The sequence below is a fragment of the Taudactylus pleione genome, unplaced genomic scaffold (genome assembly GCF_031769625.1).
Source record: "Taudactylus pleione unplaced genomic scaffold, aTauple2 ptg001956l, whole genome shotgun sequence".
Classification (NCBI taxonomy): Eukaryota; Metazoa; Chordata; class Amphibia; order Anura; family Myobatrachidae; genus Taudactylus; species Taudactylus pleione.
The window spans coordinates 2,599,734-2,625,529 of NW_028286352.1; the positions used below are offsets into that span (position 1 = coordinate 2,599,734).

Sequence of the window (25,796 nt, forward strand, 5' to 3'; positions counted from 1 at the left end):
CTTTGGTGCATCCACTTGTATGATCATAAAGGCCGACTAAACCTAAAATAACCTCTTTCTTATACAAAAGGTCCCTTTAGGACACAACTATACGAGTACACTCAGTGGCTGCTTTATTAGGAGTTGTTAGCCGAGCCCTAAGGCAGCGCTCTCTGCCACTTCTGAAGCCCTTAAGGCTTGTTTTGAATTCAGGAGGCGTCATTAGAATCCCCTCGACGTGGACAATAGGCCGACAGGGACAAAACAGTGTCAAAAGTTCGACACTGAAATGGTCGACACATTGTGTGTTTTTTGTCGTTCTGGTTAGGCACTAGGAGGGGCAGTTAGGATTAGACACTTAACGGAGGGTTAAGGTTAGGCACTAGGAGGGCAGGTTAACATGTGTCAACATTCTGACCCTATCGAACCTATTGACTGTCTACCATGTGGGGTCTATCTAGACATTGTCTATCTATTTCATGTAGATCCTTTATACTAAACCCTGGGTTAGACCCTCTGTCATACAATAGCTCTAGGTCTTGTGAATGTATTCGCCTCTATTCCCACTGGAGCAAAGAAGCCCAAAAATTGTTTATTATTCTTCAATAGTAACAGTGAAACATGTAGGCTGGGATGTGCATTACACGCATCAATCATATTCACTAATGCACTTACTAATCACCTGATGTGTGGAAGTTGGTTATTAAATGTATCCAAGACTCCTACAGTTGGGCAGCTGACTGGTGTGTACACTGAGTAATGCCGCTAGTGACGTGCTGGAAGCAGTAGTTCCGTTTGTCCGGATAGCTTCTACCAGGGTACCTTTATTAGAGTATATCTTTCCAGATATTCAAATACTGCCCTCCACCTATCCAAGTGATGTGCCAGGTAGCCAATGTTCGTTGCTCCTTGTTGTACTCTTGGGGTGAATGAGTGGGAGACACTTCCTAATCCAGCTGTCTGCTTTCAATTTAGTCCCAACCACAACCATAAAGCAAAGATAAGTTCCGCTGATGCATTCTCTGTAATGGGAGTTCTCTAATCCTTGAACTTCAATGTCCTGATGGTATCAACACCGCAGTCTCGTTTCGTTAACGTGGGATGGAGAAATTACTGTATTGGCACATTAATAAAGTTCACCATCTTTAAATGGTAGCAGGGGTGAAGGGTGTATGAATTGTCAGCAGGAAGACCAAGCTCTTGCAACATGGAGTACTGAGTCCCAACAGATCGCAAACATATTTCTGCTGGTGGCTCATTGTGGGGAAAATGTGCTGTTTGTGTGAACATATATAGTTTATATTGAGTTGTAGATATGTAATTGGGATATTTTATTAAAGCATAATTATGTTTCATCATATTTTTAGTTTTGTCTAGTACTATATTTTTATTCATTCATGTATCATGGGGAAAAGTAGACGTTCTTCTAGCGTGCATGTAGCAACACCAAACCGGTTATAGCACTTCTTATATTAGTGATGTAGTTAAAATACTGGCGGAGGGGATCCCGGACGCCAGAATCCCGACCGCCGGCAAAATGCCGACACCGCTATCCCAAATGGGGATCAGGATACCGGTGTCGGCATCCCGAACGCTGGAATACTGATCATCCACATGCCAGTGAGTATCTTAGCCCGGGGATGGGGGGGTTAGGATTAGGCACCACCAGTGGAGGGGGGAAGGATAGGGATAACCCCCCCCCCCTGGGTGATTGAGGTTTAGGATGTGGGCATGGGCAACACCGGGGGGGGGTTGGCTAAGGCACCACTAAGTTAGGGTTGAGAGGGGGGAGGGTTAGGGTACTTATTTCCCCTGTCGGAATCTTCATACTTCGGGGTTCCGGCATTGAGATGTGAACCGGCAGCTATTGAGCCGCCGTGATAACGTACCCATGTCCTTATATTATACTTTTATCATATTTCACACGTTGTGCTTTTGATTTTATTGTCTATTGTAGTAAATGGAGACAAAGTAGCACCAGTAGGTGCAGGACTATTTCATCTAATTCTCCAAATAGTAGTCTTCAGTCCTTGGAGTATATTTACTATCCTGCAGTTTTATAGAAGTATCTCCACTTCTAAAAGCCCGCATTTAAGTAAATATACCTCCTTGAGTCTGTTTTGCTCGATTTCTTATATTCTATTATCCCAATGCAAACATGGTATTTATTCTATGTAATAAAGGTCATCACTCTCTAAGACAAATTCATTGCCTATGATAGAATATGATCTGGTTTACATCTGTATTAAATGAACTACGCTGACTGCTGTCTGCTTTGTCTTTTTCCAGATACTTCTCGGAATAGACGAGATAATGAAGTAGCAGGGAGAGATTATCACTTTGCTTCAAGACCGGCGTTTGAAGCCGACATCGCTGCCGGCAAGTTCATCGAATATGGGGAGTTTGAGAAGAACATCTATGGCACCAGTGTCGACTCAGTGCGACAAGTCATTAATGCTGGCAAGATTTGCCTTTTAAGTCTTCATACACAGGTGAGAGCGTGGGGCCAAAGCACCCAGAACCCTGATCTTAGAACTGTGTGTGCGTTACATGAGCTGTAACACAAACATGCTATAATAATACGTTTCCCAACACGGACGGTCATATCTAGCAATATTGCATGTACAGTATGCTTTACATTTATTATAGCTAAGAACCTTGTATATATCATTTTAAAATTAAATGATTTATATTGTAAAAATCCAATGGTTGTCACATATAAAGGGTTTAGATTAGGGGTGGGGGCGATAAGCCCAGCTGTTGCAGAACTACACATCCCAGCATGCCCTGTCACATTTTTGCTGTTTGGCTAAGTTAAAACAGTTGCAAGGTATGCTGGGATTTGTAGTTCTACAACAGCTGGATAGCCACTTATTGCCCACCCCTGGTTTAGATCATGTTTGGAAACACAGATCACCATACTCATTTAAATTTATTAAAAAGGACGACTAAACCTAAAATAACATTTGACATTAATTAAAAGATTTTTTTTTCCCATGTAATAAACTAAACTGCAGTGCTGTATTTAATTTTATACAATGGGGGGGTATTCAACCCCGCGGATAATTACCTGCGCTATGCGGGGAAATGCTATTCTATTAAATAGCATTTTTCCTTGTGTGCTAAACCAGGAGTTAATGCTCGGTAACCCACTGATCCCGTGTAAACTGTGGAATCAATGGGCGCCTTTTATTGCAGCCTTTATCTTCGCAGCTCCTGAAGATGTGAGCAGAAGGCCACCTCTGGTTTTATACCTGGGATACACCCCACTAATTGAATCTCCCCGCATGGCCTATTGGATACCCCCCAATAAATTAAAACTTTGATTTTACCTCATCAAATATATTTCCATCTTAGAACCTTGTGCAATGCACTGATATTCTGTGAAATTTAGGTTTGTTTGCGGTTACCTGTACTAAATTCTCCTTTTAGTGACCGTCACCCCAAGTTAGATGCTTCATATAGAAGCATGGGATACACATTTATCTTCTTACTGTTCCTATAACTGTCCTGATCTGCCCTGCTGTGCAGGAGCTCCTGATTTCATGAAGATTATTCAGAAAGTGGGACATGGCTAGGGAGGGGGGTTGGTAGCCATAGTCTGCAGGGGACCCAATGGCTCACACTTCTGGTTACAGGATAACTAGGGCCTGACTAGATAACCACTCCAAGCTACACTACTTGCACATAGACATAACTAGAGAAAAGAGGACAAATAATGCTCGCATACCGCCCACATGTCCACAAACCGTATTCAAAGTGATGAGAAAACAAGTCACCTAAGAAAGCCCAGTCCAAGCATAGGCGATATGCCTGCACACTATTAGTAAGCTTATAAATGGAGTTACTATATGCCATCATTTTGACCCAGGATGATAATCCCTTCCCTCACTGAAAGTTCCTACCTGGCTCCCCCTGGTGGTGGAGGTATTACTTGCTTTCATGGCTTCTATTCCCTTCCTGCCTGAGGTGTAGAGGAGTGTTTACACTGTCCCCAGAAATGAGTTGCCACCTCTGGGATCTTTCCCAACCCGACGTCATTGTGGATCGGTTTCCTTGTACACTGGGGCAAGAGGTCAACAATATAAAATGCTCACACAGATACGGTGTCTGGCGCCTGCTGTTTGACTGCATTCCCCTCAAATAATATAAAAATAGCCCCTCTCACATGCTGCTATTAGTTACAGAATCACATAAATGAGACCAGTTCACGCCTCACACAAAATATAAATAATAACTCCTAAAACCTGAGCTGCCGGGAACAGTCAGATGATTAGGTTGCATGACGCTGTAACCATGCCCATTTCTAAAAATGGAGACATGGATGAGGAAGAGATGATTAATGCAAAGAAAAAGCTGCTCGGTCATTAGTCATACACCTTCAAGCATAAAATAATGATACACGCTATCTAAATAAATATTCAAATAACATTCTTCCTCTATAATCATTGATATTGACATTCAATTTACTAAGTTTATAAACACCCCGTTATATAAACCAAATGGCCGCCAGCCTGTCACTCCACATTAATTTGTGCTCTGGAGAAAGCAGCCAGTTACAGTCTTCGTTTCTTCACTGTGCCCAGAAGCCTTTGTGCTCCATTCTAAGGGCACCTGATCACAACATGTGCAGCGCTTGTGGGTACCAGTGATGTCATGGTGACATAATCAATCTGTACCCTTTACCTCAGCAGCCCCCGACATGCCAGCTGGCCTTAGATCTCATGTAGGGTAAATTGCACCCAACATGTAAACCTCTACCTAGTGCTAGGAATTAGTAATATGCTGTCATTTTCTTTGGTGATGAGGGAATCGCCTTGGTATATAAAGACACATCTCCTGAATCCTCGCTTTACAGCAGAAAAAAGCAAAAAGTTACAATCTGATATTCAGTCATAGGCCTTGCTGCTAAATGCATCGGAGAACATGAAAAGAGAAGAATAAGAGTTATACATGTTTGGTTACTATAGACCAGGGGTGGGGAACCTTTTTTCTGCCAAGAGCCATTTTGATGTATATAACATTATTTGCGGGCCTGGTGATGTCGCACAGGGGCGGGGCCACAATCGCCGTTGATTGCAGCAATGCCCGGAGCATCCTGAGGATGCTCCGGGGAACTGTAAGGGCAGCGGTGTGACTGTCTGAAGCATCCTAAGGACGCTCCAGACGGCACTGCTGCATAGATTCTGGCTGCAGGGTGCCATTGTAGGCACCCTGCTAGCCAGGTGAGGCTAGGAGAAATAAGCTCCGAGGGCCAGACCAAATGATTCCGAGGGCCTTACACAGCCCCCGGGCAGGAGGTTCCCCTTCCCTGCTATAGACAATCTAATTGATTTCCGGTGGTCATGTATATCCTCCATGCAGTACAGTCGTTGTAATTCATCCATTGGAACGCGCCTGACTTAAAGGGATTTTGCAACGATGTAGAAACCTGCATTGTGCGTCACCCGGAGACTTAGATAAAGCCAGAGCAAAGGTCACTAGTTACCAGTATAGATCAGGACTGTAGGTTCTGTTTTTACTAATAAAGTTGGGAGGTCATTCATTAAAATTGCTTTGTGCCTGGTCAGCCCAATGCGGGCTTAGGGAGGGTGATAGCAAAGCACTTACTATCAGCAGCTGTGGTTTTGCTTTTGGAATTCTTAACAATCTGCACTTGATCTCCCCCGCTTACAGCAACACAGCTGGGAGATAAATAACCAGGCAATGGGTGAACTCTGGCAGCTATTAATGCTGTATGCATTGGGGACGGGGGAGCTGGCCAAGACTGCTGATGTATTACAGTATTACGTGTGCTCATACTGAAACTGGTTACGCTACTGTATTGACTATGCAGTCATTTTTACCACATTGACCGAAAGTACGGTCTATGGACCTGATTCACTTCGTACGCACGCAGTTCAACTGCGATAGCAAGCCAAACCACTGCGATCACAATGCAACCTCAGATTCACATAAGGACGCCCACTTTACCATACGCACATCCGTAATGCTTGGCATAATAGCGAAACCATCTGTACAATCGAGTACTATCGGACCCATACACACACTTGCACAAACCTTGACCTTACTTGGATATTGCTAACAAACACGCACGCTGTGAGACCTCACATTGCGTATGGCTTCGCAGTGGCTAATTTATGCACGCCCCTGAAACGGCGTGCAAACTCAGTGGCACGCCTGCATTTCAGTGACCAAACATCCCCCTCCAACACCACCCACACGCGGCACTTCCTGTCAATCACTCTGGGGCAAGTCTGTATAGCCTCTGTGACCGCAGTCGGCCGATTGCGTGCGTATTAGCAACTGCGATCCAAGCTGGATCAGGCCCTATGTTAGGTATATGCTATAGAAGTTTATTACATTTACATTACACTTGTCTGTTTATATGAAGACCATTATTTAATAGCATGGTGCTAAAAGCACCAATGCAATGTAAATCATAGCGATTTGTTGTATTGAGTCACATTTTGTCTTATTTCCACCAAATGATAAAAACATAAATGCTTTGTGGCACAGTTTCTCATATAAATTGTAATCATTGTTTTATATATTTATTTCAGGCTCTGAAAATGTTGCGAAATTCAGATTTAAAACCGTACATTATATTCATTGCTCCCCCTTCCCAGGAGAGGTTACGTGCATTACTAGCAAAAGAAGGTAGAAATCCAAAGGTAAGATACACCAGTGTGGTGCTGTATGTGACATTCCCATTTGCTACCAAGGAGTTTGCTTCCTATATGTGTGTTCATCCGTTAGATGCATTGTCTGGCATGGTGTATCTACAGTAACCCCTGTGACTGACCAGATCTATCGCACAGCTTTGTCTGATGAAATATGAAAGACTCAGCAGCATATACTGTCTGATATGGTCCTTGTCCCACTGGATTGTCTGTGTCGTGGTTGACGTCTGAGAGATCCCAGTCAGGTGTTAATCAGATTCAGCTGCCTTATTGCACCGGTACAGTATAATGCAGCCTAGTTATACCCCTTTCAGATATACAACCTGGGAAATTTCCTGCTCAGACCCGGGAATTTCTCCTGTGCAAATTCCCGGGTATTTGGTCGAGACCCCCCTTTCACACTACAGTGTCTACCCGGGAAAATCCCAGGTAGACCCCTTTCAGACAAGAGCAGGGTTTTTTAGATTACATGGCAACTGCTGGACACAAAGATGAGGTGGAGCTGATGTGAGTGATGCCAGGCCCTGATCACACACAACTATGTGCCCCCTGTGACTGGCATGCTGTGTATGTGGGGGTGCACATAATTTGAAACACTGCCCAACATGTCCCCAAACTACCTCCCATGGGTGCCCTAGCAGCTCGCCCCCATCCCCAGGCCTCTGGCTGGGCTGCCCCTGGACACAAGTCTCCTGCCTGGCACTGATCATGAGCACAGAGAAGAGCACAGCAGCGGCCGAGGTGCCAGGGCCGGACAGGCCGGGTACAGGTGCACGAAGAGCAGTCACCCACCCATATTTGCGGCAGCAGCAGCGTCCCACCCAGCCCTCCCCGCCTCTCACCTCTAAAGTGGCCGGGGCAGGCAGAACCCCCAGCGAGCCAGCATCTCACCCCGTCACCCGATGCTATGCCCGGGAAATAGGGGCAGTAGTGGTGGTGCAGCGGGAGTGTGGGCGGGTGGTGAGCGGCAGTGCTGAGCGTCCTATAGGCTATATACGCTGCCAACTCCATGTAAAAGCTGCTTGGTGCTGCCCGGGAGTAGTAAATTCCCGGGTAGCACCATTCAGACAGAAGCAGGGTAATTTCCCGGGACTTAAGTCCCGGGAAAAACCCTGGTCGATTGCAGGGGCGGCTACCCGGGAACGTGTTCCCGGGTAGGTACCTTTCAGACAGACTTGGCTACCCGGGAATTTGGCTGAGGCAGGCCAAATTCCCGGGAATCTCGAGATGTCTGAAAGGGGTATTACTGTAGCTGCCACAATTGCTGCAGGAATGGGAGCTTCAACTGTTCCAGGATCTGAAGCATCTGGTGCTCGGAGGGTGGGTGATCACAGACGTAGGAGTTCATTCAAAGCAGATGATGGGAATCCTATGGTTTTCTTGCTGAGATTGGCAGAATCTATGATTTATCGGTCTGTAGAGTCTATTGAAGTGACTTTTGCACAACAAGGAACATGCCTGAAGGTGGTACCTGTCCTTTAGCCGTAAATTCAGCTGCTTGTATCCTTTTGTGTTTGAAGTCATTTTCCTTCTTTCCTTTTGGGGCTTTCTCTCATTCTAGTTTGCAGCCAATTGTACATTGGTAAATATCATTACTTTACTATCCGCCTATCCAGTGCTCCCTCCCTATAGGATTCTATAGCTGTTCTATTCTACATGCTGGGGAAAACATAGCTGCCTATACCAGAGGTTCTCAAACTCTGCCATTACATAGCAGGTTTTAAGGATATCCATTCTTGAGTCCAGATGGTGAAATCAAATTGACTGAGGTTCTAATTTAGTCACCTGTGCTCAAGCATGGATATCCTTAAAACGGGGACTGTGATGGCGGAGTTTGGGAACCTTTGGCTGATACAATTGTGGTCAGCAAGACTGGATTTCATTATTGCACTTTCTTTTTGATTTTGCATTAGCTAAAATAATAGTCTCATTCTGGTTACACACAATCCAATATTAGCAACATTTTACTGGCTCATGTTCGGACGTGTTTGTTTTTGTAGCTTGTAAAAAACTATGATCTGTCCGCGTGTGTGTGTGTCTATAAGGGGATCCAGTCAAGATGCCGGTGGACGGGATGCCGGACGTTGGGATACCCACGCCGGAATCCCGATGCCCGTCAGAATGCCAACGCCGGCATCCCGAAGGGATCAAGATACTGATGGTATCAAGTGACGGTTAGCATTAGGCCGGGGTTGGAGGGGATAGGTTTAGGGACCTGCCGGGGTGCGTTAGGGTTAGGCACCGACTGGGGAGGGTTAGAGTTAGGCTGCGCGGATGGGGAGTTAGGGTTAGGCATCACCGGGGGGAGGTAAGGGACTGCCAGGGGGGGATGGGGAGGGTTAGTCTACTTACTGGCCTCTGTCGGTATTTGCAACCCAGGCATCTGCCAAAGCCACCTACGTTTGCTGAACCACAATAAGCTATATCGCCAGCACCGCAGAGCCTTCTGAAGAGGATTATGCAAAAATTAAAGACTTTGACCACCCATGCTGGGTCTGTGATAGAACCCAGCATGTCTACCCCTTTATTTATTATAGATGATGCTAATTAATGACTGTCGTATATCTCTTGGCACACTATACTCTGAGCAGATGTATGTGTATAGTGGGCAGTAATAGTGACCACATGTTTAATGCTAACAGATCCTTGAATTGTTTTCTGTGTGTGTGTGTGTGTACAAACCCAGCGTCCGTCAGTGGATGTGGATTGAAAGATCTACAGTAAAAAGGTAGACTATGTCTATGTAGACCCCAGATGTTAAAAGTAAATAGGTCGATAGGTACAAAAGGTCGACGTGTAAATGGTCAACACAAAAATGGTCGACACATGTTTTTTTTTTTTCCTAACCCTAACCGTCTGGGTAGGTGCCTGACCATAACCGTCCCTTCTAGTGCCTAACCCTCTCTCCTGGTGCCTAACCCTAAAGAAATTTTTTTTTAAAATCATGTCGGCCATTTTGTGTTGACTATTTTCCTGTCGACCTTTTTACATGTCGACATTTAGTGTGTTGACGTTGTGTCCCTGTCAACCTATTCACTGTCTAACATCTGCTGTTTATCTAGACATTGTCTACCTTTTTACTGTAGATATATAGACCGGGTCCCCTGACAGTCTGTTAGTGAATCAGAATGATTAAACATCACTGCCAGATTGCCCTATCTCAGATTGACGATATAAACATGCTGGGGAATATGTATGGCATCACTGAGGATTGACATAACCACAGAAGTACCATTTTTATCCCCTCTAGTAAGTTCTATGTATTGTGCATGTATAAGAAGGTTTTGTTTTGTTACGTCCCCTGCAAAAATGTAGCCATGTGAAAGGTTCTATATCCCTGGTCAAATGATTAAATAAAAATGGCAAACAAACAAAACGACATTGAAACACTAACGGAGAATGAAACGTGTTTCCAAGTTCCCTCCCCTGCATGATAAAACCGCGTCTCTTTACTGTATGTGACATTCACGTGTTCTGCTTGTCAATCACGCCTACAAAAAATGCTTAGTTGTCATGGAAACCACATACCATTATACCTGTCCTTATCACAACTTCCAAAGTATGGACTTGTGTACATGGGATGGGCTGTACAGTCATACAGTCAGTAATGCAGAGAGGTCTTAGAGGGGATCGGTATGAGGTTCAAATCCCAACGCCGGAAGACCGGCACCAGTGAAGTTCCCGACTGCTCTAAAGGTAAGTATAAACTAACCTAACCCCACCCTAACCCTCCCTTAGGGGTGCCTATTCCCCCCCCCCCCCCGTGCCTAACCCCCCCTCTAAGTGCCTAAACCTAATCCCCCCTTCCCTGTTGCCTAAACCTACCCTCAAGGGGGGGGCCTAACCCCCCCCCCTTCCCCTAACCCACAGGTTCTCAAACTCTGTCCTCAGGACCCCAAACAGTGCATGTTTTCCAGGACTCCTCACAGAATCACAAGTGAAATAATCAGCTCCTCCTGTGGATCTTTTAAAATGTGTCAGTGAGTAATGAATACACCTGTGCACCTGCTGCGTGACCTGCAAAACATGACCTGTGTGGGGTCCTGAGGACCGAGTTTGAGAACCACTGCCCTAATCTAACCCTCCCGGGGGGTGGTTGACCCCAACTCCAACCCACATTCTCATTTATTACGGGCAAACGTGAGTGAATTTGGATATGGTGCAATCAGTATATTGACATGCCCAATAATGAGCCGACCACCTTTGATTGAGTCATTATTGGCCATTGTGCAATTTTTTTTAGGTAAATGTCATAGGCTGCGGCTTTGAGACATCAGCGAGTCCCTTGTCAGAGCCACAGCCTATTACATTTACCCCCATATGTTTTCAATATTGTGGCTGATATAATTTCACCGATTTGTGTCACTTTATAAGCTTTGCGGGTTTTGTCATTTCACTCTTCTCTGATCTGTGATTGAAAGATAAAGACATGACGGCAAGGCCAGATACAGAGAAATCACATTGCACATGTAGGGAAGAAGTAATTGGCACCGCAGTACATATAGAGTTATGTTCTATGCTGGTGCTCTTTCTATATGCAGTTAACACTCTCTTGTCAGACACACATGAAGTGCGAATATGTGAACATAGGGTCTGATTCACCTATGTAAGAAATGGCGAGATTTACTCAGTTGAGCGATTATCCGCCAACTGCGCAAGCGTCTTAGCCGCAATGTATACGGGCAGCGATTGAAATTGCTATCAACTGTGACTACGGTTGTAGTGAGGATTTATTCACAATTGATTGACAGACAGCGGCTGTTTTGTGGGAGGTAACAAGGAGTGCTGGCAAAAATGTGGGCGTGTCCTGACCATTTTTGGGGCGTGTCTGCCTATATCTGCGATCCCGTACGCTGAAAATATGGGGCCAGCGTCTCGGTTCCTACAGCCATTTTCCGTGACCATACTGAGATGGGCAATTATGGAAGGATCTTTGGGCGTGATTCAGCACGGAACGCAAGTCTGTATACGCACGCACCCAGCTACTGCGAAAATATGATAACGAACCCAATCGCAATGACACCGCAGCACAAGAACCAGATGCCCAGCACTACATAATGCCACCCACTTCCCTTTACTCACATCCGCAATACCTCTCTAGACAGCAAAAACATCGGTAACATCGAGAACCATCGAACCCATAATAGTGGTTGACCTGACCTCACTCAGGATCAGGACTATTTCCTGTGTGCATCTAGAGCTCTGGCTGCGTCTTCCGTCGCAGGGGCTTAATGCACGCCCCTGTAACGGCGTTCAAATACACTGGCACGCCTGCGTTTCTCTGACCACTCCCAAATGGTCACTTCCTGTCAATGCGTGCTGAGACTGAGTGCTCCCTGCGATCACAGCAGCTGATTCACGCATGCGCAGTGTGAAACAATCGACTGGGTGTGTGTAATATCGCGGCTGCGTTCCTTGCTGAATCAATCCCTGAGGCCACCGCTGCGTGTTTGTACGTCCTTGCTTGGATCTGAGTAGCTGCCGGTGGAGGTTTCAATACATTTCCAGGCGGCTGCATGCTTTAGCATTATTTTCGCACTCCATTTGCGTACAGGATCGCAGCTGTAAATGTAAATATCTCTGGGACACTGTAAACCCCCCCGTTTGGTGCATGGTTTATGTATGGCGATAGAATGTTGCATTGCTAGCCCTGTGGCTTGTTTTTAACATTTCCCTTTATTTACAGCCAGAGGAACTGAGAGAGATCATCGAAAAAGCAAGAGAAATGGAGCAAAATAACGGGCACTACTTTGACACGGCCATTGTAAATACCGACCTAGACAAGGCCTTTCAGGAACTCCTCCGACTAATCAATAAACTGGACACAGAGCCACAATGGGTCCCATCCTCCTGGTTACGATGAAGACAATGTGGATAGTGACAGATCCAGGGAGGTTACAGTGCACATGCTGCATATTCAAGTGCTGGGAGAGCCAGTGTCATTCTTTTGATTTCAGCTAGAAGGAGGCTTTGAAACATCACATTGACGATACCCTGCCCTTTGTCGGACAACCAAGTTAGGCTTATGCCAGTTTAAGGAGCTGCATTTTCAAGACCCATCAGACCTCGTAAAACCACGATCTCCAATTTGTGATTTATAGTGATCATCAATTTTTTAAATTGTGTGAAACGTATGTTGGTGCACTGAGAGGTGATCAGCGGGGGCCAGGTATTTGGCCGGGTCTCCTGATTGCTCAATACTACATTTCATGTTGAGCATGTTGACCACTACCAGGAGGGGCCAATAGTCCCAGGGAACCGAAAGATGTATTAGCTGTTTACAGAAACCCAATAATCTATTTATACCAGAGCTGAAACTGGCATTCGTGCATGACGGGCACACTACAAAGTGTTTCAAAGTATCATCTAACAATTCCATTATAATGTTGGAGTAAAAAATGGTCTTCACTGAAACAGGCCGCCATTATATCCTTAACCAAATAGGGTCCCATGCTCCACAAGCTCATTTGGGCAGCTAGTCTGTTATATGTATACCAGGCACAAGCTCTGTATGGCTCTCAGCTGGCTGTGGGTAATTGGGTAGCAATTCATGGCTCTCTTGCTGCACTCTCCAGATGTGGAAAGGATGTTTCTTTTTGTTTTTTTTAAAGACGTAATCACTGGGTATTTCTCATAAGTAACTGGATGTACATATAAGATAATAGATTGTGTTTTAGCAATGTGCTTTAGAAATCCAGCTGGCCTATCAAGAGCTGGAGTGTAAAAATTCTGACACTATTTTTAAACCAGAGCGGAGTTAGTTTTTGATGATCTGTGACTATAAAACATTCCATTCTACAATAGCGCTTGATGCCAGCGGTCTTTCTTGTTTTAAAAAGTGTGAAGAATGTAAACTTTCTTAATTTTATTTTTCTTTTTCTTTAAATAAACTTGAGTAATACAGTTACATAGGTGATTAGTTTAAGTACGAAATTCTTTCGTTTAAGAAGGTCGCAGTCGTTCAGATCCGCGGTTACCGTCAAAAGAGAAATCTCTTGTCTTCAGATAATTCTCACTGAGAATACATGGCCTTGTGTATTACTGGTGAGAAGCCTCAGGTGCAGCTGTAGGTATGATCTTTAGATAAGTTTGTGCCGTTCTGCTGGTGCAGTACTCGCAATGTAACACAAGGGGGTGAAACAGCGTATTGAGTCGCTTGTATGAAGTGAGATTTACATCTAGGCGTCTGTAGTAATCCGATATAGTCGCTTTCTGTGAGTCGTGTGACACACGGGGCTAGTCCAGGCAAATGGGCTGCCTAAATTGAGTGTACGTACTTTTATTGCCTTTAGCTTCAATTCTCCCATTTCCCTTTTTATTTTATGTTTTTTATTCATAGCCTGTATTTTCTTTTAGCGAGAAGGCAAACGGGGATGTTTTGATTTCCAATGTATTAGTGTAAGTTACAACCTCTATACAGGTATTCTGCTGGTGCTGCTAGTTATTCTATATGACGACTAACTTCAGTGACCTAGTTGTTGGTTTAGGTGTGATGTGCTACTACTCAGATCTTGAAATACAGACCAATCACAGTTTATATACTTTAAAAAAAAAAGAAGTATTATAACATATCCATTGATATCCTTGTATGTTAGCAGGAATGAGGCTAAATAAATGATTTTGAAACCTTAATGAACAGGTAACATCAGCAAGAGTACATACTCCCCAGTGGTTTAATATCAGCCGTGGCGCATTAAAATGGAGAACAATAGATCGCTGGGACAAATGCATGGCTGAATGTACCAGGAGTCCGAACACTGTCCATCCAGGGCTTCAGTAGTGCCATAGTGTTCATTCTAGCACCCTGCACCTGTCACAACTCCTGCAGTTCCTCTCTCCTGCCTGGGGTGTCACTCTCTGCTCTGGTGCTTCTAGCACACTCTGGTTTGTATCTCAGCAGTTTGTTGCAGCTGAGTGTGCTAAAAAGACTGGGCGGGTATAAATCGGTGATGATGGCGATGACGGCTGGATGTATAGGAGCAATGTGGCCGACTCTGAATAGGGGAAATCTGCAGCGCACAATGCGGCATCAGATGTTGCCAGGTCTCAGTCAGGCCCTGTGTGTTCTAGCTTCATGCAAAGTTCTTGTTTTCACGATTGGTCTCTGCGGCCTTAGTCTGTCCATATTATTTGCGTGCATTGATAGAACGGCCTGTTTCACATGTGGGATGACCCAATGACTTCTGATAGTACTGACAATAAGTGTGCTGAACATCTCATGTGGCCTTTCCAGGTCCACCCTGGTTAAAGAAAGAATTATTAAAATGTAATAAAATAAACTTCTGAGGCACCACTGAGCCATCTATGTAATGACGGTTAGGGGAAGGAGGTGAATCTAGTTGGGACCCCAGACCCATGTCCCTCTGTCTTTAGGTAGTAAAGGACTTTGTGATTTTTACCTTCTGCTGGCTGGGTACTACTGTAGGTCACGTTCCCCATCTGAGGTCTAATGCTCGGCTAACAGCTATTAATACGTTTACATTATCTCGTTCAAAAATATGAATTTCACTCTGTAGTCTTAAATATCCAATTCTACAGTACAAATCATAGGGAGTCATTACATACATGTTACTATGTAGACATTCCTACTCCCTTGATGAGCTGTAATAATACAAGTCCATCCACTTACAGGCTACCATGTCTAGCTTATTGTCCCCTTTGTATTTGTCAGATGTGGACTTGCAGAGTTTAGTTTGACTACAGAGCCAGTGTTTTTCTCTCTGACCCATAATTCCCTCCACTCCTGAAAACTCTCTTGTAATGTTCCTGCAGCCTCCTGGGCATGTTATTTGGGCCGGACCACTTTGAAAGGTTGGAAATGATGTACAAGGACAGGCTTAAGGGGAGAAGGTCCCAAACCTCAGAAGGTGACCATACACACTAGGATTGTCTCAGACCAACTTCTGGAGACAAAATGATCAGCAACACAGATATCATTCACCCATATCAGATGTAGATCAGTTTTTGGCATGTACGTGGGCACTATACATTCTTAGCCTGCACAGAGGGATGGCATAAAGCAATGCCTAAGGCTTGCACTCCATGTGCTTACAATAGAGACTTTCCTAAGATTAGAGAGCCCTCTGTGCTTAAGTCCATTTGCAGCTATGCGGTTTTCATGCATTGGTTTGCCCCGTGTTAGAAGCATTAACATAAACAATAATTCGTTCCACTAATTATTTTTCAGTATAGTTTATTGCATTTACATAATGAAATCTATTCACGATTGTAATTGGCCTGTTTTAGTGCATCACAAAAACAAATGTACCAAAACTCATGTGTATGTACCATTAAAATGCAAAAATATACAAATGTGTCCACCTACACCTTTCCTCAAATCACGTTATCACTATTCATTGTGCGTTGTGTAAGTCGCACCATGCCTCTTGCGCTGTATGGCACAAAATGGCCAGGTGACTGAGGACACGTGTACCTTGCTGAGAGACAGCTGGTGTCTGTAGTGCTGGGCAGAGTGTGAAGGCTTGCTGGGTTACTTCTCTTGTCTGTAATAAGATAAAAGGTAAAACACTGGATTTCATGTACTGTGTCCTGCTGAATTGAAGCCTTTATAAGAAAGGACTGGGGTTGTATATATTCTATATCGTTCAGTATTAACATAACCGAATTGGTCATTTTTTTTAGCTGAATGTTGTCTCCTACTGTAACAGTGCCTAAAAGACATTCTGTGACTGGTTATGAAGCACTTGGCATCTTCTTCCTCCAGCTGTCAGGACGCTTCAGATTCAGTTTAGAATGTGAAACAAAACTGTATTATTCTGCTGTAATGTAGGGCAAACTGACTGTATACAGCACAGGGTAAAGTTAGCCGTACACTGGCCAATCTGGTGGCTCTGTTGGACGTATCAGGTGCTGAACCTCCGCACAAGTATGTATGTGTTGTCAAATGTGAATGAGTTGGTGCCTGGGTAGTGTCAGTGCTGGGCAGACAAGGCTCCACCAACACAGGCAAACACGGACAACTTGCATTTGCTGTCCATCCTGACTGACATCCGCAGACAGGCTCCCCTATCACAATCTGCTGTGTAATACCATATATTATGTCAGAGGTCCTCTAAATCGGTCCTCAATGCACCCTAACTGCCCAGGTTTTAAGGCTATGCATGTTAAACCACAGGTGACTTAACCACTTCACTAGCTAATATTTTTTTCCAAAAATGTCCCCAAAATTGTTGATTTTCTTCTTTTTTTTTTTTTTAAAATAAGCTTTATTTAAACCTGATTCAATATGATTTTTTTTTAAACAAAAATGTAAAATCAAGTTTAAATATCTAGAATTTATATAATGTGATAATAATAAAAAAAAACTTTAGGGACATTTTTGCGAAAAAAATATTGTTATAGTTTAACAAAAAAAAACTTTATTGTGTTAGAAGGGAGGATGGGTTGGACACACACACACACCCCACTCATTTTAGGCTGTCCTGTCACTGTGGGCAGCAGTGATAGGGACACATTGCGGGCAGAGCCGGAGATGCTGTGTCTAGTACAGACTCTGCTGCACTGGAGCTGCCAGCTGCCCGATCACTGCTGGTCACAGTGACCGGGACAGAGGAAGAGAGAAGCCGCGGACACTTCTCTGCAGCTACTGGGGCTGTACCATGCGGGCAGGCTTTAGTGACCAGCGGCTGCTCCTCTCTGCAGCTACCGGGTCTGTACCATGCGGGCAGGCTTTAGTGACCGGCGACTGTTCCTCTCTGCAGCTGCCGGGACTGGGGGCAGGTTGGATTGACCAGCGACAGCTGCTCTTCTCTGCAGCTGCCGGATCTGTACTACACGGTCACACTGGGACAGGCTGTGTCGGGATGGTGCTGAAGGGCTGCACACACTGAGGGAGGAATGTAAAGATGCAGAGGGGCCGGCAGGTCCCCCTGAGACTGACGGCTGCAAGAAGATGATCTTCCAGCAGCTTAGAAGTGGGCGTTTCTGATTGGTCGCATCTGATGCAGCCATGCCAGACAAGTGGTTAATTAGTACCTCAGTCAATTTGATTTAACCACCTATGCTCAACCATGGATATCTCTAAAACCTGAACTGTTGGGGTGCCTTGAGCCTCTGCCTTATGTATTTGCTGAAATTCCTCTGTGTATGGGCACCTTAAAATATTAAGGTTAAGACCACACACCTACTGTAATATTGCTGAATTCATGGTGCTGTTTAGCAATCTGTTGGCACTGCCAACCCTCTCTGGGATATTCTGCCTATGTAAATCAGGAGTGTTACAGTCAAAACCCAGGAACAGTAGGTAAAGTGTTGGTAGCTTGGTGACCGAGCGCTAGTCTAACCTGACTTACTTCAGTTAAGGCAGTTTCACACATATTACTGTATAGACCAGTGGTTCCCAAGCTTTCTTGAATCTTTTTTTCATGCTATCTCTTGGCAAAAAAGTTTCTTATTAAAAAATTCCACAAAAAAAATGATTAAATTAAGTAAATAGTGCCCATTTGTCATCTTTAGGTTCAGTAATGTGCTAGTGGACAAGATTGTACTTGTGTTTGCCCACATATTTTATGATTGGCAGACAGCAGCACTGGTTTTGCCTATCACATTGACCATATATAATTAGATTTGGTCCTGGACCACCAACTCGTGGCACCCCTGCAAGTGCCTCACCGCACCCAGTTTGGGAACCACTGGTGTAGCCCTTTAAGGGGAAGTATCAATGCTGTAATTCTTTTGTCTTCAGTGATGTTTCAATAATTAGAGTATGTATGACTAATGGCCCGTACACACGGGACGATCAGATAAAGATCTGATATCGTTGTCTGATCGTCCTGCATGTGCTGGATGTTCGATATCGAACATCCAGCAACATGTACCAACCCCCAAATTACGTTGATCGCGTGTCAGGCTAACCTGGTCGATATCGACCATCCGTGCTCGCACATCGATGGTCGTTGGAGGGGGCTAAAAAAAGGGACGATATAAACAATATGGTTTATATCGTCCTTTTTATCTGACCGTGTGTATGTACCATAAGGCAGAATCTGACAAGCTCGTGATGCAGTAAGCGCCAAAAAAATAAAAATGCATATTTTAAAAAATAAAACCTGTGAATTTGGCATATAGGTGTTTTATGTAGACATCTGAGAGATGCTACCTAGTCAGTGGTACTGTGCTTTTACAAAGGAAGTTAATGAAAGTGCTTTGCTTTGGATATTTATAGAGGTTGATAAATAGGTAAAAGATGATATAGTATATTGACTTGAGGTGTAGGAAATAGATCAAGCTTTCAGCAAATACTGCAACGAGCAACGTATCAATTCTCACATCCAGGGACTGGGGGATCCACACTGCTGGCCCTTCTCCTTATTGCAAATACATTATCTGGAAGCAGCGGGCAGGAATGGTTTGGGGCAGTTATTCCAGAGGCTGCTTACTGCTATTCCAGTTGAGTTAAAGCTGCCTAATATACCGCCTTTGTGCTGGTAATTGTCAAGTCCTTGACCCAATTGAGGTAACTAATGCTAGCAGACAGAACGTCCTCATAAGTTGAGCTACAGGCGATACATAGTCATGGCAAAAAATTTGATACTTTCTTTGTTTTCTAAACCTTAACTACAGACTGTAAAACTAGTAGAGAATGATTTCGCTGAGCACTCCCATGTCTAATGACTTAAATGCAATGTGAGGAAAGAATTTGAGATGGCTTAAATTGACATGGCAAAGTTGTCTGTACGGATATTTTATAAAGCTAGAGACAAGTCAGTTCCCTAGAGCAGGGCAGAGTTACTGGCGGCCTTGCAGTCATATGTCACACTCAGGCTTGTGTTACAGCTACTGTAGCTTTGCACAGCTTAGATTGTGGGTCACTTCTAAATGGCAATACCTCTTCACAGTCACATACTTCTTCCTGTTATTATAATGTCTGTCTGGCTATAAGCGAAACGATAACACAACGGGTGCGAGCAAATGTTTGCTATAGTTTTGTACAATCTCTCTTCCAGTCTGTAAAATGCAAATTTTACAACCATCTTAAATCAATTTACACAACGTTAGTGAATATTTTTTTTTTTTTGGAAAGAAAATGTTATTTTATTTTGCAGATCATACCAAGTATCACCTAAAAATACTAAAGTATGGGAACACTATGCAGAGATTGGCAATACACAATTTTCACATAGGTATCTCATGTTGAGTGAGAGTTTACATTGTACTTTTGCAGTAAAGGAGTCACATTTTATATAATTGGTAATTCAGCGTATGTTTAAAAGTTCAGCCCAAGTGAATGTTTTTAATGCATAATTTTTATTTTTTTTAAATTGCCTGTAAAATATTTTTTTTGGGAGGGGGCGAGAGTTGATCAGTCCATCATTTATTCAGAGACCCTGCAAAAGACTCAATAAGGTCACAAAATCCATTATAAAATGTTCCATTTGCTTAGTTAAAATCAGTTTAATTATTTGTGTTGGATATAAGCGCTCCAAGTTTAAAGGCACTGACTTTCCAAAATGGGGTCATCCATCTATAAACCTCAAATTACCATGGCTTCTGTCAGTTTTCTTGTTCTATTTCAGAGAAACAGCCAGGTCAGGTTTTCAATAATTCCCAATATATTTTTGTCAATTAACATAATTTATTTGTAACTTTTTTTTTTTTCCTGGACACTGTTAGATTTTATCGAGTTAACCATATTGCTGTGTGTGTGTGTGTATATATATATATATATATATATATATATAAAATATATTCCCAAACATTGCGTCTTCAGGCTGCACAACACCCGTTCACAAGATCTGTTTAAAGTTAAAATCTAGTGGAAATATGTTTTTGTTTATTTTGTTTCACTTGGAAAAAAAAGCCTATTTTTATTTCTTATTTGATTGTGATGCATTATTTATTTTATTTTAGTTCTCATTTCTAGCCTGCAAATGTCTTTTATGGCGGGTAACTGCTATCAGCAAATAATTATGGGGGATACTGTCATTGGATCCTTATCTTTCCATTTGATTCAGAAGAAGGCAAAATTCCCAATCGTCAACTGAGAAAAAAAAAAAAAACTACTGTAAAATGTCATCGCACTAGACAAGATTGTCTTATCAGTTAGCAGAACACTACAGAATCAGGGCATCAGAACAACACACTAATTGCAGTTAGCTATTATAATTCTACGTATACTGTTCACCTCTTTTATTGTACATGTTCAAATGTATTTTGATTATTAAAATGATCCCTTGATATGAATGCAACAATGTTCTACTATGGGTTCAGATTGAGGCTACATAACCTGTTCCTAAAATGTGATCGAAGCATATAAAAATTTGAAAGATTGTAAAATATGTATTTATATATTTCCGTATGATGCACTTTTTGTGTTTTTATAGAACACCTAGGATTTATACGCAAGAAATATGATTGGCTTCCTCCAGATTCACATTTTGAAAACATTTGGCTTTAACGGACGCGTTGGGAGAGAAAACCCAACGTAACTAACTTTATGGAAAACATAAAGACTTAAATATTTTTGTCTAATCCTTCTTAATTTTGTATCAGTCATGTTTCTGCATTGTGTATGGATGAGATGTCACAAACTGCACAATTATGTACAAAATGTAAGATTCTATTTTAGATTTAAAATTAAATTCCTGTTGTACAACGTGGTGTGTGCATTAAATATACATTATCAAATTAGATTTTTTTTTTTACAGTTCTCCAAACAATATGCTTCTGCAAAATCTTATTGCTAATGCTGTATGTGGGCTTCAGGGTAACGAGTGAGACCGGATACACTGGTGTATTTAGCTTTTCACGTAAGGATTTATCTAGATCAGCGTTGCTCAGGGAATATCTGCCTTTGTCTGCAGTTACAGACACTGCTGAGCTGTGTGCAAAGACAGAATGAATATTAATAGTAATTTACCAGCTTGAGTTTTGCAATTTTTTAAAGATTTCTATGACCTGTCTGCATTACTGTGATATTTTAATAAGTGGTCTTACAAGGATCACAAATGCCCTAGACATAGCTTCACAACCTGATTCACCACATTGTAGTACTGTAGCTCCTACTATACACACAATATAAAGTTACAAGATACACACACACACACACACACTATATACACACACAGTGCCTTGCAAAAGTATTCACCCCCCTTTACATTTTTCATGTTTTGTTGCCTCACAACCTGGAGTCAAATTGGATTTTTTGAAGGTGTGCATCATTTCATTCACAGAACATGCCTACAACTGTGAAGTTGTGTTTTTTTTTTATATTGTCAATCAAACAACATTTAGGACAACATAACAGAAAACTTCAGAGTGCATAACTATTCACCCCCCCTAAAGTCTGTACTTTGTCGAGCCACCTTTTGTGGCAATTACAGCTGCAAGTCGCTTTGGATAAGTCTCTATGAGCTTGCCACATCTTGCCCCTGGGATTTTTGCCCATTCCTCAAGGCAAAACTGCTCAAGCTCCTTCATGTTGGATGATTTCCGCTTGTGAACAGCAATCTTCAAGTCTGACCACAGATTCTCAATTGGATTGAGATCTGGGCTTTGACTAGGCCATTCCAACACATTTTAATTTTTCCCCTTAAACCACTCGAGTGTTGCTTTAGCAGTATGCTTCGGGTTATTGTCCTGTTGGAATGTGAACCTCCGTCCCAGTCTCAAATCACAGGCAGACTGAAACAGGTTTTGCTCAAGAATACCCCTGTATTTAGCACCATCCATCTTTCCCTCGACTCAAATTAGTTCCCCAGTCCCTGCTGCTGAAAAACATCCCCACAGCATGATGCTGCCACCACCATGTTTCACTGTGGGGATGGTGTTCTTGGGGTGATGGGATGTGTTGGGTTTGCGCCAGACAGCATTTTCCTTGGTGGCCAAAAAGTTAAATTTTAGTCTCATCTGACCAGAGCACCTTCCTCCATACATTTGGGGAGTCGCCCACGGGCCTTTTGGCAAACTCAAGTCGTGTCGTCTTATTTTTATCACTAAGTAATGGCTATTTTCTGTCCACTCTTCCGTAAAGCCCAGCTCTATGGAGTGTACGGCTTATTGTGGTCACATGCACAGATACACCAGTCTCTGCTGTGGAACTCTGCAGCTCCTTCACGGTTACCTTTGGTCTCTGTGCTGCCTCTCTGATTAATGCCCTCCTTGCCCGGTCTGTGAGTTTTGGTGGGCGGCCCTCTGGCAGGTTTGTTGTGGTACCATGTTCTTTCCATTCGATGATGATGAATTTGATGGTGCGCCAGGGGATCATCAAAGATTTCGATATTTTTTTTATAACCCAACCCAGAATTGTACTTCTCAACAACTTTGTCCCTGACTTGTTTGGAGAGCTCCTTGGTCTTCATGGTGTGATGCCTCTTGCTTAGTGGTGTTGCAGCCTCTGGGGCTTTTCAGAATAGGTGTGTTTATACTGACAGATCATGTGACACTTAGATTTCACACAGGTGGACTTCATTTTCTCTAATTATGTGACTTCTGAAGGTAATTGGTCGCACCAGAACTTTTGAAGGGCTTCATAGCAAAGGGGGTGATTACATATGCACATGCCAATTTTCAGATTTTTATTTATAAAGATTATTTTTTATATATATTTTTCACTTCACCAAATTAGACTATTTTGTGCAGATCCATCACATAAAATTCAGATTAAAATAAATAACCGGTTGTAATGTAACAAAAAAAGGTAAAAAACCAAGAGGGGTTTACCTTTGGAACGCACTGTATATTCAAAATACAAGTACTAATTTAGCGCTACAACCAAATAAAGTCAATAAGTGTCTCTTATTCTCAGAAAAATCTCTTTAGACAATAACAAATCAGTTATTGTCCAGGAGACAGCCGTTTTATTCTCCTGAGAGACCGTCTTTGTATTGTCTCACAGAGGAAGGTTGCTAAAAAGGGGTGAGAAAGAGGCACTCCCTAGTGTATTAACTTTGTTGAAAATTGAATGATGTAAGTAATATGCGTACTGCAATGAAATGAAAATCAAGCTTATCAAACGCATAGGTCTTTAAATGAAAAAAAGTTTCTATAAGAAAAAAAAGGAAACAGTTTGCTGGGTTTATTCCAGTGATTCCCGAAGCCTGCTAATGTCTATCCAATTGTATACAATGTATGAAATCTCCTTCTGCATAGAGGATTCAGATCAGCCACATGAAAAACAGACATATAGAGGGTGATTAAGGTGCTATTTTAGGGGATAAATCTCACTGTGGGATTCCAGCATCAAGTTGAATTTGGCAACCAAGGGTCTATATTCATGCTAAGGTGAGGTATCGAGATAGCAGGTGATTCGATCCAATCTGCCGCCCCTGTGTGATACCACAGTGCTGAAACAGTCATCAAATGGGACCTGCCTTTAATATCACTGTCTGTATCTAGCTCAAGAGTGTTGTCCAATAAATGGTATGCTTGGAGATCTTGACTTTTCCTGGGACATGTAAGATCTTGCACTGTAGCGACATACAGTATGAGAGGTAGGAGTGCTCTTGTTGGTTGAACTCTTTCTTCAACCTTACCTGCCCTCACTCTTCATCAAGTTATCCCACAGTGAGAACCTCCGGGTTCCTTCTCCTCTGTCTCAGTGACTATCTTTTCTACAGCAACAAGCGCCTGGCTGCCTACTGTACTGTGCCATTTTGCTTATTACACTGCTCAGGGAACCCGAATAGCCGGCGAAATACGTATCGGCTCTTAGTACCTTTACCAGGGGCGTATCTACCCATTGGCCAGGATGGTACTCGCCAGGAGTGCCGGCCAAAAGGGGGCGCTGTCCAGCAGTGCCACCAGCAGCCAATGGGTAGACTACTCCGCTAGTCTCCCGGGCCCCAAGTGTAGGGCAGACCAAAGTGAGAGCGGTCTGCCCTACACAGTTTACAAACACAGCCACCAGCAGCGGCTGTCTGTTTGTTATAGCAGCCAGCCAATGAGAGTCAGACACTCTCTCATTGGCTGCTGCATCCACGGAGAGAGCCGGCAGCTCACTCATGAGCTCCGTCTTCTGGCTTCCCCTGCAGCAAGTGATGGGAGAGACATCATTACTTCTCTCCCATCCCATAGTGCAGAGCGAGAGAGGGCCCGGAGAAGTGGATAGCAGCGGTCATCGGCAGGAGCCGGGATCAGGTAAGTTGCTTTTTTTTTCTGGCACAGCACAGTGGGGGAGTGTGGCTACAAGGGGGCGGCCGCTACTGGGGGCACTGTATTGGAGGGACTGCTACTCGGGGCACTTTATGGGGGGGATGGCCACTACTGGGGGCACTATAGGAGGGACTACTACTGGGGGTAATGCATAAGGGGGACTACTATAGGGGGCACTGCATAGGGGGCTACTACTGGGAGTTCTGTATAGGGGGACTACTGCTGGGGGCACTGTATAGGAGGACTGCTACTGGGGCTCTGTATAGGGGGACTACTGCTGGGGGCACTGTATAGGAGGACTGCTACTGGGGCTCTGTATAGGAGGGCTACTACTGGGGGCACTGTATATGGGGGACTACTACTGGGGGGGGCGTGGGGGTGCCAGTCCATTACCTTGCCAGGGGCACTCGGTTCGCTAGATACACCCCTGACCTATACTGCTGAATCACAGCAACAGTCGGTCCACACACGCGGTTAAACTGTAGGCGCTAGCGTGCAATTACAGCACACGAGTCCAGACGATACCGGACTCTGGATAAGCGGTGACGGGCAGTGGACGAGATAAGATCCACGAGGCTGCATCAGTTGGTCCACACAAGTGGTTAACCTGTATACCATAGCATCTTATAATAGCACATGAGTCCAGAGCATACAGGACTCTGGAGAAACAGCGACAGGCAGTGTCAGACCTATAGTGGATAGGACGAGATCCACGAGGCTGCATTCTCACAACGCGAGGTTAGTTAATGATCGGAAGGGGGAGTTATTGTGAAGTAGTGAAATTCCTTCAAAATTATTACCAGTTATTTGTATAGCGCACATATATTCCACAGCGCTTTACAGAGAATATTTGGCCATTCACATCAGTCCCTGCCCCAGTGGAGCTTATACTCTATATTCCCTACCACATGCACTTGGGTTAATTTTGTAGGGACCCAATTAACCTACCAGTATATTTTTGGAGTGTGGGAAGAAACCGGAGTATCCGGAGGAAACCCACGCAAGCACAGGGAGAATATACAA

At 43.6% G+C, this 25,796-nt stretch overlaps 1 protein-coding gene across 1 annotated transcript in view; it reads left to right on the forward strand.

Annotated features, from left to right (window-relative positions):
* The window catches only part of PALS1 (protein associated with LIN7 1, MAGUK p55 family member), a 109,235-nt gene extending 92,333 nt beyond the window's left edge, over nucleotides 1-16,902 (forward strand). Inside the window, exons 12-14 of the mRNA XM_088465346.1 lie at nucleotides 2,269-2,471; nucleotides 6,543-6,653; nucleotides 12,349-16,902. Coding sequence (XP_088321472.1) covers nucleotides 2,269-2,471; nucleotides 6,543-6,653; nucleotides 12,349-12,525 — 491 coding nt within the window. The 3' untranslated portion in view covers nucleotides 12,526-16,902. The remainder of the gene's footprint in view (nucleotides 1-2,268; nucleotides 2,472-6,542; nucleotides 6,654-12,348) is intronic.
* The last annotated feature ends 8,894 nt before the right edge of the window (nucleotides 16,903-25,796 follow it).